The 17,249-nt window shown below is 48.0% G+C and overlaps 1 protein-coding gene across 2 annotated transcripts; it reads right to left on the bottom strand.

The window, feature by feature from the left end:
* Nucleotides 1-281: 281 nt before the first annotated feature.
* NUP54 (nucleoporin 54) lies at nucleotides 282-15,740 on the bottom strand. 2 transcript variants are annotated; one of them, XM_065062894.1, is made up of 13 exons: nucleotides 15,542-15,737; nucleotides 13,037-13,198; nucleotides 10,828-10,911; nucleotides 10,561-10,695; nucleotides 9,627-9,856; nucleotides 6,505-6,692; nucleotides 5,487-5,683; nucleotides 3,723-3,777; nucleotides 3,039-3,132; nucleotides 2,418-2,525; nucleotides 1,911-2,030; nucleotides 1,456-1,566; nucleotides 282-1,117 (listed from the first exon to the last, which is right to left on the bottom strand). In XM_065062894.1, exons 1-13 carry the CDS (start codon nucleotides 15,591-15,593, stop codon nucleotides 989-991), a joined length of 1,665 nt encoding a protein of 554 aa, XP_064918966.1. In that variant the 5' UTR covers nucleotides 15,594-15,737; the 3' UTR covers nucleotides 282-988. The 2 variants fall into 2 exon arrangements, with proteins under 2 accessions (XP_064918966.1, XP_064918967.1); XM_065062895.1 differs by lacking the exon at nucleotides 13,037-13,198 and having other exon boundaries at nucleotides 15,542-15,740.
* Between the last annotated feature and the right edge of the window lie 1,509 nt (nucleotides 15,741-17,249).

The raw sequence follows: 17,249 nt of genomic DNA, 5'->3' as shown, positions 1-17,249 counted from the left end.
CAAACTGCTACTGCAGGGAATAACATTTTTGTTTCAGTTATTTTCAGTGACTTTCATCATGAGTTAAAAAAGGCAACTTATGGGTGGGGGGAACCCCACCTGTCTCTGCTGCGCATAGCAGCCACCTCAGGATCTTAGAGGGACATGGCCTTGTATTTTAGCTTGGGGACCGATGCTACCAAGCAGCTCGGTGGCAGTGGGTTTGATGCCCGTTACCTGCAGTGCCCGCACCTGGAGTTGTGAGCAGTTTCAGCTGAGAAAGAGCCAGTACCATGCAGAAGTTATTACAAAGTCAAGACTGAATTTATTACTCTCCAGCAATTTAAAAAGGCAGAAGACAATGTCTAGACATTCTGTTGTTATTGAGAGGCCGCAAAACTTTGTATAACTCACACATGTAAAGGGATAACAACAGAACCTTCAGCTCCCTGCTATACAAAGGACGGACAGAAACTGGAAACGTCAACTTCCTGCAGCTTGCCCAGGTAAACTGTGGGTATTGTAGAGACTGACATAGTTACAGCAACATACATATCTGTAATGCTTTAAATTAGCTGCTTACATCATGTTGTCACTTGATTGTTTTGACAAGAACACAGAAGCGGGCTAAGCTTTCCACAAACCAAGTCACAAGTGGGACAATTCCCTCAGCACTGCATTTCTAAGACAATGCTGTTGTAAAAAGAGAAAAAAAAGAGAAAAAGAAAAGAAAAAAAATGTACAATAGTACATAGTTTTATAGTGAAGAGTATCTGAACAGATTCAGTTTTTCTCCTTTTATTAAAGCATATACAGCTTTATAAATCATAAACCTTCCAAAGGTCAAATTCACAAGCTTAGAAGAGGCTTTGCTAATTCTAAAGGTAACTGCCAATATACCATTGCTCCAAGAAGATAGGTTTTATTTTACCTCACCAGTTTTGGCCTTGGAAGGTGAACCATGAACTCAAGTAACATGTTCTGTGTCAGCCCAGCAGCACCCACCACGTCAACTGAAGACTCCTCCTCTGATGGGGATGCTCTCGTTCAGCCCATGTTCTATAAGTTTGATGTCCTCCAGGTCATCCTTGATAATGCTGATTAGGTGACTCAGGCCTTCTTGCTGCTGCTTCAGATGCTGCAGGTAGTTTAAAAACCAGCATGAGTGTAGCTCAACTCCACAGATTTCAAGTACTGTTTCTCAAAGGTGCCACGTCTGGTGGCCTTGGCACATGGAAAAGCCTAGCAAAATTTCTTTGGAAGAAAATAAACCTGCATTTTCTGCACTAATAGCTTGACTGCACAGAGCGGCTTTGTATAACCTTGGCGCTCTGTTACTGAGAACATTAAAAAGGACTTCATAAGCAATTAATTACAAAAAGATTACATTCTAGATACATCCCCCAAGTTAGTGCTTAGCTGGCTTAAATTATGATGTTCAGAGAGTATCCCAGGATTCTACCTGGTAATACTTACTTGCTTGATTTCCCTTAAGAGGTCTGCATCGATGTAATAGCGCTCCTCAGCCCGCACGGCGCCAAAGTGGTTTTGCATCCTGATTTGGGACATGAGCTCATTCAGCCTGCCCTGGGAAGAGAGACAGGCTTCAATCGAATGCGACTCACCGACCTCTGTCAGCTCCAGCGTGTGCCACCTCCCGGAGTCGCTAGGGCAGGAAGCATTACCGCTCAGTCCATTTTTCTTTTTTGCAAGACAAACAAAGGGCAAGCAACTAATACTTTTAAAAACTCAAAAAAACCACCCTTAAATACCTATCAGTCACGCAGCAAAGAGCACAACGCTGCTACCTAGTAACACTGCTGGACTGCTCTTCCGAAAGCTTTCCACAAAAAAAATACATATGCACGCTTCAGAAAACTTTATTTTCTGAGGAAAACTAGGGTTTTGGTAAAGATCTGTTAACTACTCACCTTGAACTGTGTAGGTGCATTAAGTTCGCACTGAATTGTATCTAACTGTACACGAAGCTGCTCTTCGTCTGCTTGAATGGCATAGCCGCTTTTCCTTTGGATCTCCTGCTTTATTAACACCTACAAAAGAAGCCTCCATTAGGAAGCCTTTATCCATCTCTTTCCCCACTTGCCCATCCACGTGTCTTTTTGTCCCTCCTCCAGCGCCTCTCTCATCAGATCGGTTCTGTCCTTTAGTCTGCTGCTACGAGGCCTCAGGGCAGTCCCGACACTTCTGAGTAAGTGAGAAAGAAGGTTCCCCAAGCAGTAAGCCATGCTGCGCACCCGCAGCTTGCCCTGACAGCTCTGCCTCATACTTACAGCAATACCATTTACATCGAGTCAGAATTCCATTTGCAGCACCAGCCACGCACGCACAAGACTGCACAGGCCATCCTGCCCTCTCTCAGTCTGCCTTCCGGCACTAGACCATGCATCAGAACGAGTTATTGAGACTATCCGTGTTACCTGTAACGTTCTGTGAGAAAGCGCCATCAGTTTCCTTTTGTACTGCGCAATTTTTGCCATAGTTGTTGTTTGGTTTTTCTGCAGCTCGCTGATATCTTCTGATATTATCTGCAGAGGAGATGGAGTCAGTTGTAAATTATAAGACTTGCTGATAACAGAACACATCAGCCCTGATTTGAAACCAGGAGTCTCAAAACAGTACTCAGTCTCCTCCCCAAAGAGGCTTTGGGAAAGAGCTTTGGGAAAGCTTTTCACCAGACCTCTACTGTTATAGTTTCTGTTTATTTTCATATGCAACTGGGATTTTCAGAAGGCAGACGAAAACTGTGTGCCCAAATTAGAGTTGACGCCCGTGCAACTTAATTCACCTGGTTTGAATTAGTCTATACCAACACAGCAAATTGAAGCTGAAAAAAAAAACAAAGGCAAAATGCACTGCATGGTTCTTGGCCCAAAGATATCATTAAGGAATATATTAAGAAATAGCAATAAAAGAGTCACTGCCACATGCAATGGTTCCAGTTTCAGTTCTCAGCACATAGGACACACGGGGGTGATGCTCGTTTAATAGCACATCCTCCATCAGCAGCAAGCAGTCACGATCAAGATGAGAAACCTTACATCTAATCGAGTTTGATGCTGTTTGGTCATCTGATCTTGGACCTTCAGTCTTCTCAACAATTCCTTGAAACCCACCATTGGCACAGGAATAAGCCTACAAGAACACAAATATTTCTTGTGACACATTTTAATATTAGACATACAGTATGGACTAATACTTACAAACATAACCTAAAGTTACAGATTATATTAGTTCATAAATTAAGTTTATAATTATAATATAAAATAGTTTATAAATTAAAGATAATACATAAATGCATCTTGTTATGCTAAGCTCTAGAGTCCTCACTATTCCTAACAACCTGTTCCTTTTTCAAAAGGAAATCAGCCTATGTTATCTGTAACCCTTGGAGGGTACGAGGGTACATTACGTTCACCTGCAGGAATAAAGAGAGAAAAATACAATGATTACAAAAAATAAGTCACAATAACTAGTCCACAGAATGGAGGACACCGCAACTCAAAGTAATGCAAGGAAAGCTCTTTATCCTGGCAACCCTTAAGTGCCTACATGGGTAAAAGGATTAGACAAGTATTTCTAGTAATCCTCACTGCTTCAAATGAGATCAGCACTTTGACAAAGTTACTCTCTAATAAGTTTCTTACAAGTTACCTGAAGGGTACTACACCATGTATTGCTCCCCTTTCCAAATCTTTCTGTAATATTCAGACAATTAGACTTACTTGTCAGGATCAGGATTATCAACTTTGGCTTGTTCCCATATAATAGGATCAACACCTTAAAAAAAAAAAAAGGCAACAAACAAGTTTTTAGGACGGATAGATCTGAACAGATATCGTATCTTACAGCTGTTAAGCAGGAAAACACTAGAAAATGCACAAACCAATGAACTATGCTAGCTTGAATGACTGTTGTACCAGTTAAGGTTAATTAAACAAGGATAGTTATAAAAGAATTGGTCCTGGGCTGTGGAAGCAAGTTCAGGCTGCCAAGCACTTGTGTGGGTTTGAAATCATGGGGAAAGAACAACCAACGCGTGAATAAATCACACAAGCCAGACTTCAAGGGGAACAATGTTACTGTTTCCACTGTATGCTACACCTAGGTCACCCTTCCTTTCCCCATTGCTTATTTTGTATAAGAGAAACACCACCAAAAACCCCAAGTAATAAAATATTCCAAGTATCAAACCAGCTGGCAGAACTATCCCAGTAGGAGTTATTAGGAAAGATAGGTTCCTAACACGATTTGTCTGGGGATTTCATCTGTTAACAGAGCAGTTGCTGGTTCTGCCATGAACTGCTTCATCAGGCAAATATGTAAAATAAAAGCCTTTAATTGTATGTGCACATCAACAGCATGATGCAAGCTATTACACTCTCCAAGCCTCACTGCAAATCAGATCAGTGTATAAAATGCACATACCTAGGTATGCTAGGGGAAAAAAAAAGACAACACTGCTATGGAAACAATTGACTTCGACTTTTTGATCAGGGGGAGACAGGCCAAAGAAAAAAATGCTAGTAATGTAACAATTTCAGGCCAGCTTAAAGAGCAGACTGGAACAGTCAGGTACTGCAACATTCTTCACGACACAACACTCCAGGTCATTCCTCATAAAACCTCTGAAGACCAAACCTTATCTCCCCGGGCAGTGATAGTTTCTCTAGAGCTCAGCACTACCACCTCTTGTTGCACATCCTTCTCCTTGATTAGCCAACCTACAAACTCAGCTTCCTCCTCAGTCATGGACTAACAAGCTGCACCCAACCATCGTTACACAGGCCTTATGATACACCTCTGATATTAAAGACATCCAGCTTGCTAACGCGCAGAGCAACTCCTTCTCCCCAGCACTGCAGCAGCTGGAAAACACTGCTGCCTGTTTTTCTGCAATCCAGGTATCATAACGTTTGCTGTGTTTCTAAACACTATGGTCTTACTGAACAAGCTACATCTTTTCTGCTGGAAACCACGGGCTGCTTTCCCTTACCCCCTGCAGGGAGTTCACTGCCAGCTACCACACGTGATGCTGTATAGAGAATAAGCTGCAATTATCCTATGAAATGGCACGAGCAGCACTTAACCAATCTAAAACAAAGCTGTCCATGCACTACCTGTGGCCATGTAACGTATGGGCACAGGCTAAGTGACCTTCGCAAGAAAACAGGGAAGTGAATATAGGACATGATTATTCCAATATTTAACTCTTTTTTTAATTGGACAAGCTGAAGTGATTTAGGATAGCTAGATCACATAGTATGGTGTCATGGGGCATATATGACTGATAAATCATAGCTGTCTTGGTAGACTACATTGTACTTCAGCAGGAAAACTGGCTTAACAAAACCAACTATGTCAGTATGTCTGGGTGCCTTGGAAACTGCTTCAGCTTTACACAGTGTTTTCCAGCGGGTCAACACGTGCATTTTTCCCAGAGACCCGAAGAGGCCCACCCCTGCCCCGCGCAGCCCCAGGCCGCGTACCGGCGGGAGGGTTCTGCAGGAGCTGTTTGACTTGTGCCGGGGAAAGCTCCGTTCTGGCCATGGAGAGGCTGACCCCCAGCTGCTGCAGGGACGATTTGATGTTGGCCTGTTCAAAGTGGGCATAGAGGGTCGTCGCGGGAACTCTCCTCGAAGTGCCGTTGGGTGAGCGCTCAACAACGTAAATGATCACTTCTGTCCTGAGCAAGACAAAACATGTGCTGTCAGAAAAGGGTCAACGGCCTATAGAAACTAACAAAATGAACAACCCCAAACTGAAGTTACCACTTCTCCCAGCTGACTGTTAACTTCCTTTAGCTAACTAAGGTATCAAGTACCAGTAAATCCAGGGTTTAACGCAGCAAGGCAGAAAGAGAAAAGCTGTAAATACTCTCTGAAACTACATTCTCCCACCCCAATTTTAGCAACCATCTTACACATTCATACTAATACTACATTAATAACCTAAACCCTTTGGTCTTTAGAAGTCAACAGCAGAAATGTCCATGTGCTGAAGTACTTTAGGCAGACTAGCACAAGGGCCCCCAAAACAAGTCCAGGCAGACAGCACTCTGACATAACACATGCAGAACGAGCCAGCTCTACGAGCTTTGAAACACTTTTCCAATTGTAACCAACATTTGCAATACAAAACACTGCAAAGATCCTATTACCATACACCCCACTGCCTTTCCATCTTCACTGACCAGGTGAAGAAAACATCACTGCTCCTAAAATACTGGGTATTTAATCCCACCCCCACGGTTATCACACTCATCTCCAGCTTCTGCTGCAGAAGTTTATTTCCTGAACTGAGCACCCACAGGAAACACCCACAGGAAAGATACTGGACTTAATGCCTTAAGACAAAGCAACAAGAAAAAATGAGATGTGAAATCAAACTCAGGATAAGCAGATCACAGATGATTTTATCAAGGAAAAAGGGAGACAGAGCAGATGAAGCACCGTCTATAACATACAACACCGGATAAAAAGATAAAACTATGTAAACTTCACATACTGGTCATCTGGCATCGTTTTAACACCTTCTACGTTGACAGTGAGGGTCTGGTTTCCTCCCAGAATTTTGTGTAGTGATTCCACGAGCTGCTGCTGCTGGCTTCGAATATCTGCTTCTTTTCTATTAAAGACCAGGACCACAAGGCCATCTTCATCTTTGTTGTTGGGCATCAAACTGTAACCCACAGCCTGCAAATGAACAAACAGAAATGGTGGATATATTACTTAGCAATAGCAGAGACATGTGGCGTGAAGGGGAGGGGCTACACCCCTAAATTTCTGGAGCAGCTGGTTCAAACTTTAAGTTACATTGTTAACATGTTCAGAAATGCAGAGCGCTAAAATCAACCCCCCTTTAAAATGTACTCACAAGGCCACCAGCAGAGTAGCTTTCAACAGAATTGAGACTTTTAGAAAAGTTTTTTATGTAACCATTCTACATGTTAAAAAAAAAGTCCTCTGGATGAGGAGACACCACTTGAGCACAACATTCCTGCTACTTCAGAGCTCATACCAACCAGGAACCTTTTACAAACTTACACTTTTTCTAAGTTGCAAAAGCAACAAGGGGACCAGACTTTAACACAGAAAAATCACTAGACTTCCAGAACGGTTTTGTAACATTATAGTGCCAGATGTCCGAATGAAAAACATTTACTGACATAACCTAATGGAAAGATAAGCCAACCACAAACCTTCATGAGTTTCTTAGTATTAAGAAATCCTTAACAATTTCCTACTGTAGATCCAGACACTTTGCCCGGCAGTACGAGCCAAAACATGGACACAGAATATTTCTACTAGCTAAGACCCCCGTCGAGTAAGGTTATCACACAGGAACTTGGGACAGCCAATTTCTGTTGCATTAGCAAGTGACTTGCTTATAAAGTTTACTGTTATCTTGCTCCTTGATGTGATAAAGCTGTAATAAGGTTAGATGTTTTAATCCAACATAGTAATCTAACACAGGAACACTTTCTGCCATCTGTGTAAAGTTACGTGTTTTCCCTATTTAAAAAAAAAAAATCTTGTCAGCTCCTGTGTAAACTCCACGTGACTTTTAAGACAGACCTAAACTGTTAACTCATCATAAGCAAAAGCAGAGCGGCAGTTTTATCTCAACTTGCCTACAAACTGTCACAACAACGTATCACTGGTGATATGTTGGACAGTGGGTGCTTTTTAAGGCCCTGACACTGCACATGGGTGACTTGCACCTTTCCCCTTGTGCAAGTTCAGCTGAAGGGAGAACTGAGTTGGAGATGTGTCCAAGGGCCTGGTCTATGTCAGCAGAGGGCAACTCCCCGCGATGGTGAGCCCCACAGAACCAGCCTGCTTCAGCTGGGAGCACAACAGTGACAGAACCGAGGGAAACCTCGTCTTTTGAATGATGGACGCTCTGAAGGTACTGGCACTATAACAGTCTCTGAGTTACGCTATCTATTCCCTCTGAGGACTCAAAAGAAAAAACATACACACACCCCCAAAAAAACCCAAACAGACCAACCCCTAAACAATCACCTACTGTTAAGCACATTTATTTCACCTCCATAGTTGCAAAAGAGGATCACACTGTGGGGAGAGACTTGCCAGTACCCAGAAAACTAAATCTCATTATGTGCAAAGTAGTACTAAAACCACACATTTAGGCCTCCTCTGGTATTTGTTTAAAAACAAATATGTCATGATTTCCTTATGAAATGAAGTATTTTCAACTATCACATCTTTTTTACTTTGTTGTGGCCTTTCAAATGACGACCTGTATCACATACCTCAAGAGCACACTTTTCGTGGTTAAGCACCACATGCTTCTCATTTGTTCCAGAACAACAATTGTGTACAAGTGGATTCCTGGAACACCAGTGAAACCCTCCAGGTAATGCTTCATTCCTGCCAGACATCTGACGCTTACAGAGGCAATAAACCAAACCAGCTTATGACACTTGGCCCTGACACCTATGCTGCCAACTTCATCAGTTTTCTCAGGCACCTGCCATTTCTGGCATACAGGGAACTTTTCAGGATTTCACTTAAGGTACAGAAATTCCTAATGGCATTAGTAATGCTCAAGTCACAGGGACAAGGGTAGACATAGCAACTTGAAAGGAAAACTTCTTTTGGTAATGAAACTCAAAATCAACTGAATTAGCATCACACGACTTATATTCTGGAATTCTGGAAAGCCCAGAGAACTCCAGAGCCACCTCAGGCAACAGCTTAGAAGGAAACAAACTCTCAAGTGCATTATTAACAAAATATTGGAAGTAACACCTAAAAAGGTAATGCAAGAGAAGCCAAACATTTGTTTTGCAAGCACTCGGTTGTTGCAAAGATTTTATGAAAGTGTCATATGTGCATAATCAAAACTAGCCTTAATCAAGTATTAACCTACATTTGGGTTAGAAAGTTTGCACTTCAAAGAACCAGCTTGGAAAAGGAAGGTATCGCCATGCCTGACCCAAATCCGCTCCCAGGTCTGAAGCTGAAAGTCAGCAGGCGTGAGATTTGTGGAGGATGAAGAGCTACACATTCTTTGTTGACAGAAGCAAGATCTGGAACTGCTGACGATATCATACATGGAATGGAGTCTGCTTCAGCACTGGCAAGGATAAATGCAGAAATCTGAAGGCTGGTGCATTTAAAATGGTATGCACAGGCCGGGTTCATAGAGGGTTTATTCTAATGTAGACAAAGCAATGAAAAAACACCCGGATTTTCTTATTCCAGATGTTAACGGTGTCTTTCACATGTGGAGGTTATTTTAAATAATTTCTGTAACATTGTAACCTAAGTAGATACACAGCAGAATTAATTTCCAGAGGTCTGCCCCAACTACACACACGCTAATCTGAATGCTATCACAGAAAAAGACTAGTTTCATGATCCACATATGCAGTCATTATCTAGTACCCCAGCAACACCCAGATTTCCAGCCCCTATACATCTTCAAACCTTTTAATTAGCATGCATTAGAATTGCATACATTACCTGGATAAATACTGCTTCAGATTACTTTCAACAATAACAAAATGCGATTTAACGCTCCTGAGACACTCGGACACAGAACTAGCAAGCAGAGCAACTCCTTCACAGCTGTTTGTGGGCAGGGGAACAATTACATACCTTAAACCTGCAAAAGGGGTTTTCCTGTGTGAACTCCACTGGAGCGATGTTATTGTTGAAGTAGCCTTTGCCTGTTCCCCAGAAGGCCTGAAGCTGGTTCCATTTTGCCAAAATAGCATCTCTCTCATCTCCTAAGAGCGTTGGAGCCGAGAGTGCGCTGGCTGTGTTGATGAGCTGGTTCGACTGGGCAGGCGTCTGAGCAGGCTGGCTGAACAAGCCACTTCCTAGTGCTACGGTGGATCAGAAAAACAAATGAACACCTTCACCAACAAAGAGAAACTCTCTTGTTTACATGTACCATCTGCATATCACTGGTATCGGTTCGCATTTTGAGAAGCAAAATAAATGCATGCAGTAAGTAAATCTGTACCGGGTAATGTTTTTTTAAAGTGTCATTTATACCCTATTGTCATCAGCAACAGAAGCACCTGAATACTAAGTCAGAAGAAAAAGCTTATTCTTTTTTCTTTATATGAGATGTCAATATTCGCCCAAGACACCATCTGGCACCTTCGGGATTTCAATCTGAAGGGTACATTTGTTATTATAAATCCAGTGAAGTCAGAGCCTGCAGCTGGTCATTACCCAGCTCACACCTGAACTGAACTCAACGCTGTTTTTCTCCCCTCTCTAGTAATGCCATGACCACCACCAACAGTTCTGTAGCTACTCTTTCTGCCACTGCTAAACCATGAGGTGAATATTGTTGTTGGAAATTCAAGGGTGATGCACAGAAACTCGCTTGAGCTCTTGTTTAAAAAAAAGCTGAGGACTGCAAATATAGAAATTTCAAAAGCCAAACTCCAAGAAGTCTCCATCAATCAAGACTTTAAGTGATTTTATAATACACTTCTGTCCCACTACCTGTGTGTCCGTTGCAGTCTTTTGCTTTCATTGCTAACAAAGGGATAACTCAAGAGAAAGCCACACTTACTCGTCTGTTGCTGCTGGGTACCGAAGCCTCCAAAGCCTAGCCCAGTTCCCAGCCCAGTGCCCAAGCCAGTGCCAGTTCCTGTGCCAAAACTAGTACCAAATCCAAAGCCTTTGTTCTGGGTAGCACCAAAGAGTCCTAGGGAAACAATCAAAGAATTATTGAGAAAAAGAGAAGCATCGTACCTGTGAAATGCAAACATCAATTGTAACGGGCTGATGCCCTATGGTTCATTCTAAAGCCAATGCTTTCAGATTTGAGCTTTCTTACCGCCGGTGCCTGTATTGGTGGGAGCAGAAAAACTAAACGCTGGTGCCGCAGTGGTGGTGGTTGTCCCAAATCCTCCAAAGGCACCTGACAAACAAAGTTTGCAAGTAAGGCAACTGGCATGTTGTGCGTGGCAGCTGTGCATACCGCAACAATAAACAGCACGCTTCAACATGTGTTATGAGATGTTGACAGATGGATGTATTAGGTCACAAGCATGTAGCTCACATTGATCATGGGTACCGGGTTCATTGTCCGAGGAAATGAGGGAGAACACATGAACCAGAAAGCCAATACATTCATGGTGTGTCAAGAAAGCAAATAAAAAAGCAGGGAGTTAACTACCACTCTGTTCCCTTATCAACACAATGTGCTTTCCTTAGTGACAGTATTTCTTTGACTCATCCTCAGGAATACTTCTGGTCAATGTTGTCTCTGAATGTTTTGTGAGCTGTCTAAAGGTTCCTAATGTCTTCAGAGCAAAACCACAAACAAATCAGGTAAAGCCTGAGGCCAGGGTGCACACTATTGCTGCTCCCACCTGGGAATGCTGTCACAGGAACGATTTATTTTCACACACAGGTCAAATTCTACAAGGTATTTTTGAAGCCTAGTTTCCCATCGTCTGACAGCCTCCCCATTAAATCTCATTTTGATGTTCAATCACTATCAGGGGAAGGCACATGCAAAGACAAGCAGCCTTCCACAGATTATATGGGAAAAAGAGTCCCTGGCTAACAGGGAGGGAGAGCTGAGTGAGGGCCCGAGCTCGCCCGTGCCAGAGAGCACCCCAAGAACCCAGCGCCCATTCTCCCCCTCACCAGAGGTGCCCTGGGCCTGGCTGGCCTCAGCACAGCAGGCTGCACGGCCACATGCCACCCCACCATCTCTCTGCAGACCATCGCTTCCGTGGTGCCAGCGCAACATCTGGCCTGAGGTGCAGTCTGTGCACATCTGACAAGCCCTGCTCTACAGACTGTTACACTCATTACACCAAATAAAAACCTTGAACCAAAGTTGACATGCAACGGCATTTTATTTTCATTCAGCAAACACCTTAATGCAAGTGGATATAACAAGCTGTTCCTCGCAATGTTAACGTTTCAGTCCTACCAGCAAGTGAGAATCCCTAGAAGGAATTCCAACAGATGACACAAGTTTTAGCAAGATTTGTACTCACAGCAATTTAGTCATCCTTCCTTGAGAAAGGACCTAAGAGTGAAAACTGCTAAACCAGATTATGTATCCAACCTCTCTTTTGGAATAGTTCAAATTCAGCTAAAGAAATACAGCACAATAGTGTTCATACCAAATGAAAATGAAATCAGATCCCTCGAGTGGACAAAACACGGGGGGGCAATGGCGCTGTGGAATGAAGAGAATTCCTATACGAGCAGCGGCAACGAGGCCCCACGGGCTAATTCTACGTCAGTAAAAGCATTAGAAAGCCATAGAGTTAATCATTTTTATTTGAGAAGGATAAGATTGAACTTGGAATTGTGTTTAGCTGATCGGTGGGAACCGATGGATCCAGCAGGGCCATGAAGGGCTGTGTCAGGCAGCGCCCTGCACACACCGCAGAGCCCCGGAGGGCGGAGGATCCCTGGGCGCCAGCCTGGGACGTGCGCTGTTTCAGGGGCACAACGGCCTTCAGGCGACAGAGACCCCTGCCTGGGCTGTTCATTTTGTGCTGATCGTATAAAATCTGTTTCTCCACAGAAACTGTTGAGGGGTAGTGCATTCATGACAGCCAACAGAAGGCCGATGGGGAGACACGGGTAAGATGAAACATGGCTGCAGTAGTCCAAGAATCTCATGTCAGGAAATGTGCGTCAGGGACCGGCTCTGCAATCACGCAGGATTGCCTGGGTCTGAACACAAAACCGGCCTTGCTGTTTTGTTAGGTCATCGAGGTTCAACTTTAGACTGGGTCAGACTGGCAGGTTACCACAATTCATTTCTTTTTCAGTGACTGAGTACTTGGTACATGGTTATTTTTCTTCAACATCTATTTAATGAGAATTTAATAGGCAAAAAACCCTACAAGCCTACGGCTCTCAAACCCATTCCACGTTCAGAGCCTTTATCTCCAGTCTTTGCCAGATTCAAAATAAGATGGTTAGTACCAAATATGGATTCTCAGTTAGGAATGTAATTCTTGGACCCCTGCTATTAACATTTATTACAAAACAAGTATTTATGCATTATCTACCTGCACTTGCCAGACTGTTACCAAAATTGAATGGTGGAGTTGAGGTAGTGGAAACACCGAAATTCCCAATATTAAAATTCACTGCAGGATTAGCAGTTAATCCGAAACCCCCAAAATTAAACCCACTGGCAGTGGAGTTTGTAGTTTCAAGCCCACCAAATCCTGACAAGCGGGAAGCAGAAAAAGAGCAATGTAACATTAGTTTTAAGGAAAAGGCAGGTTCAGGAAAGAAAAGCTAAAGTATTTTTGCCATTGCCATGGACAACATAAGCATAGTTAGAAACAAAATTAAGATATTAACCGGCATTTAACATGATCTATTGAACACAAGGAAGACAGTTAAAAGCTTTCAGTTTAGACCGCTCTCACTGTATCATTGCTATACACACGTTCTTTTTCAACTATACTGCATATAAAACAGTAATATTTTTCCCCATCTTGATTCAAAGCTATACATGAAAATACCCATGTGATTCAGCATTCCCATTAAGGGTAATTTTTAACCACCCGAGGCTGCTTGAAACAGCCACATCTGTACTATTGCAAGTGAGCCTCACTACTTCATACGCCATCAGGAAGGCAAGAGCAAACCGTCTTCACGCTCAGTGCGTACCCACCTATGAGGAGCTATGGCAGGGTAACCACAAAACACAGCTCTAGCCGCCGAGGCACCACGCGTGGCTCAAATACACCAGGGTGAACTTACTCGAGCTATATCCACAAAACGTGCCCGCTGCAGGGCTCCCTGGTGTCCTGTCCAACGCACCCGGGTTCCCCAGCGCTAAGAAAAGCGGGCTAACCCAGAGCCCACCCATCCCCTCCGGGAGAGCAGCTGAGAACAGACTCGCACTGGACACGCAGACAGACCTGCGTGCAATCCCGGGGCTCTCTCTAACATTGCTTCGTGAGCACAATAAACCAGCTCACTGCACACAGCAGTACAAGATCATCTTTTGCTTATGGTGGGCCAGAAAGCCCGTGCTTAAAGCGGGCACGAGCAGAGTGAGAGCCCAACAGGCAGCCCGGGCCGAGGGTGCTGAGGATGAGCCCGGTCCAAAGGACTCGTTCAGAGCATCTGCTCTGAGGGCCAAGAAAGAACCGCTTCACTGAGAGTAAGGGACGCTCTGGCTTACACCTCACTGAGAGCCCACCGACAGCAGCAGGACAAGACAGGGAAACAGAAAACTTCCCTCTTTGGCAAGTTAAATGCTGCAGCGTAGGACAGAAATTAACTTCCAAGAGCATCTTATCCACAGAACAGTACCAGGGCAGCCAAAAGCGAGGATCCGAGTGGCCCGGCTCCACCAGGCAGCTCCACACCACGCAGCCCCCTGAGCAGCTCACATCTCTCGGCAGGATCAAGCCCCGAGCAGCTCCCGACACGGACCCGCCGCCACTGCGGGAGGAACCAGAAAACCGGGGCCAAGCCGCGGCCGGTAGGGCCGCACAGCGTTCAACCCGCAGCAGAACGGGGCGCGGGGGGAGCCCGCATCTCACCGGCTCCGCCGAGAACAGGCGTGGGGAGGCGGCCGCGCCTTCCGCGCCACAGCCCCGCGGCGGACAGCTCCGCACGGCCCGGCCCAGCGCGCTGCGGGGCGGCGAACACCGGGCCGGGCCGGGACAGCGGCCGCCTGCGGACCGACCTGAGGCGCTGGGGGGCCGCGGGATCCCACTGGCGGGGGGCCACGCGCGCTCCGCGCGGCTGAGGGGCTGCGGGACCTCATTGGTGGGAGGGCACGCGCGCCCCGCGCGGCTGAGGGGCTGCGGGACCTCATTGGTGGGGGGGCACGCGCGCCCCGCGCGGCTGAGGGGCTGCGGGACCTCATTGGTGGGGGGGCACGCGCGCCCCGCGCGGCTGAGGGGCTGCGGGACCTCATTGGTGGGGGGGCACGCGCGCCCCGCGCGGCTGAGGGGCTGCGGGACCTCATTGGTGGGGGGGCACGCGCGCCCCGCGCGGCTGAGGGGCTGCGGGACCTCATTGGTGGGGGGGCACGCGCGCCCCAGGCAGCTGAGGGGCTGCGGGATCCCATTGGTGGGAGGGCACGCGCGCCCCAGGCAGCTGAGGGGCTGCGGGACCTCATTGGTGGGAGGGCACGCGCGCCCCGCGCGGCTGAGGGGCTGCGGGATCCCATTGGTGGGAGGGCACGCGCGCCCCGCGCGGCTGAGGGGCTGCGGGATTCCTCTGGTGGGGGGCACGCGCGCCCCGCGCGGCTGAGGGGCTGCGGGATCCCATTGGTGGGGGGGCACGCGCGCCCCAGGCAGCTGAGGGGCTGCGGGATCCCATTGGTGGGGGGGCACGCGCGCCCCAGGCAGCTGAGGGGCTGCGGGATCCCATTGGTGGGGGGGCACGCGCGGCCCGCGGCCGTTAGGGGCTGCGCGTCACGCGAGGGGCGACAAGGCCACGCGCAGCCCGCGGCCGTTACGGGCTAGCCCAGCGCCCCGGGGCACCGGAAAACGCTCCTCCCCGTCCACCCCGCCCCAGCGCCCGGGACGCCCCGCGCTCACCGGTCGGGTTGGCGGCACCGGCACCCGCCGTGGCCCCGAAGCTGAAGGCCATGAGCTGCTGGCGGCCGGCGCGCTCCAGACACACACACACCCGTCGTCCCTTCCGGTCGCTGCCGCGGCAACGCTTCCGGGTAGCGCGAGCACCTGGTTCTCCGCGACGGGCGCCGCGCTGTGACGCTATCCGCGAGCGCCGCGGGCTATACCACTGCGCGAGGCGGGGGGGGGGGCGGAAACGGAGGGGTCACATGGCACAAGGGGGGCGGAGTTCCGGCCGCGCGCCGACGGGGGGAAACGGGGAAACGGGAAAGGAATGAGAAACACCCCAAAACCCCCACAAAATAACCGCAAAATAACCGCAAAATCACCACAAAAACCCCAAACCAACCACCAAACCCCCCAGCCACCGGCCAACAACAAACCCGCCAGCCCAACCCAACCACCCCCAACCAGCGCCACCCCAGCCGGGGAAGGGGCGGCAACCCGAGCCGGCGCATCGCGGCTCCGGCGGCGCAAACCCCCGCTCGGCGCTCGGGGCCCTCGGACGCCGCCTCCGCGCCGGGCCGGGCGGCGAGCAGCAGCCGCGGGGCGGGCCCGAGGAACGCGGTCCCGTGTGCCGGGGCCGGCGCTGGGCCCTCGCCCCGGCCGCTGGAATAAGCCATGGTCAGAATTGTTAACGTTGAACAAATCGAGTAGGATTCAATTATATTACGCATATTGTTGTAAGCAGTAACTGCGCTTGCGCAAGTTCGATTATGTTTTGTAGAACCGTGTAGTAGCAGTTAAGCCAACGCCTGGGTCGCGCGGACGGGGCAGCGGAGAACAGGGCGCCCCGGGCAGGAACACCCAGCAACACCCAGCGCCTGACCGGGGTGTGACACACGTAAGCACACGAACAGCTGAGTGGTGTGCCGGCTGGCGGAGCCGAGCTCCCCCGGTCACCCAGCGCTGTTTTGCCTAATTACCGCTTGCTTTAGATTCGCTTGTTTAATAAAATTAATTGATTGGCTCAAAAACTCGTCTTCATTTACAACAGCCGGCAGCAGGAGAGCGCGCGGCTGCGTCAGCTGCGTCGCTGCAGGCTCCCTGCCCGGTACACACCCCGTTCTCACCGCGGATCTGCCTTCAATGGGATCAGCATTTCGTGCCCGGTCCCCTTCCCCTGTTCCTTGGAGTCAGGTTTCCCCGCTGTACGACTTGGCGTAGGAGACAACATCCACCAAACTCTTCCGTCCCTTCCGGTCGCTGCCGCGTTGGTCTCCTGCTGCCGGCCAGGGGCGAGGGCCCAGCGCCGGCCTCGGCACACGGGACCGCGTTCCCTGGGCTCGCCCCGCGGCTGCTGCTCGCGGCCCGGCCTGGGAGACGGTGTCTGAAGGCCCTGAGCGCAGAGCAGGGGGTTTGCGCCTCCGGGAGCCGCGAACTGCCGGTTCAGATTCTCACCCCTTCCCTTACTCGGCAAACTCGGGACACGAACAGCACAAAACCCAGAGGCGGCTGTAACTCCAGCGCCACACCTGATGTCCGGCACGTCCAAGAGGAGCAGCAGCCGGGTACAAGCAAAGCAAAGCTGCCAACGTGTTTTTCAGAGTGTTATTTTCAGCCTGGCTGACCTGAAAGCGACGTTTTGGTGGTGGGGGTGGAAGGAGGAAAGGTGACAGTCTGAGCGCACGGTGTGGAATGCAGAGGTTGCTCCAGACAAGCGGCTGAGCGA

This window comes from Columba livia, chromosome 4, assembly GCF_036013475.1.
Source record: "Columba livia isolate bColLiv1 breed racing homer chromosome 4, bColLiv1.pat.W.v2, whole genome shotgun sequence".
In the NCBI taxonomy this organism is placed as follows: domain Eukaryota; kingdom Metazoa; phylum Chordata; class Aves; order Columbiformes; family Columbidae; genus Columba; species Columba livia.
This window is presented reverse-complemented; position numbering and strand designations above follow the sequence as displayed.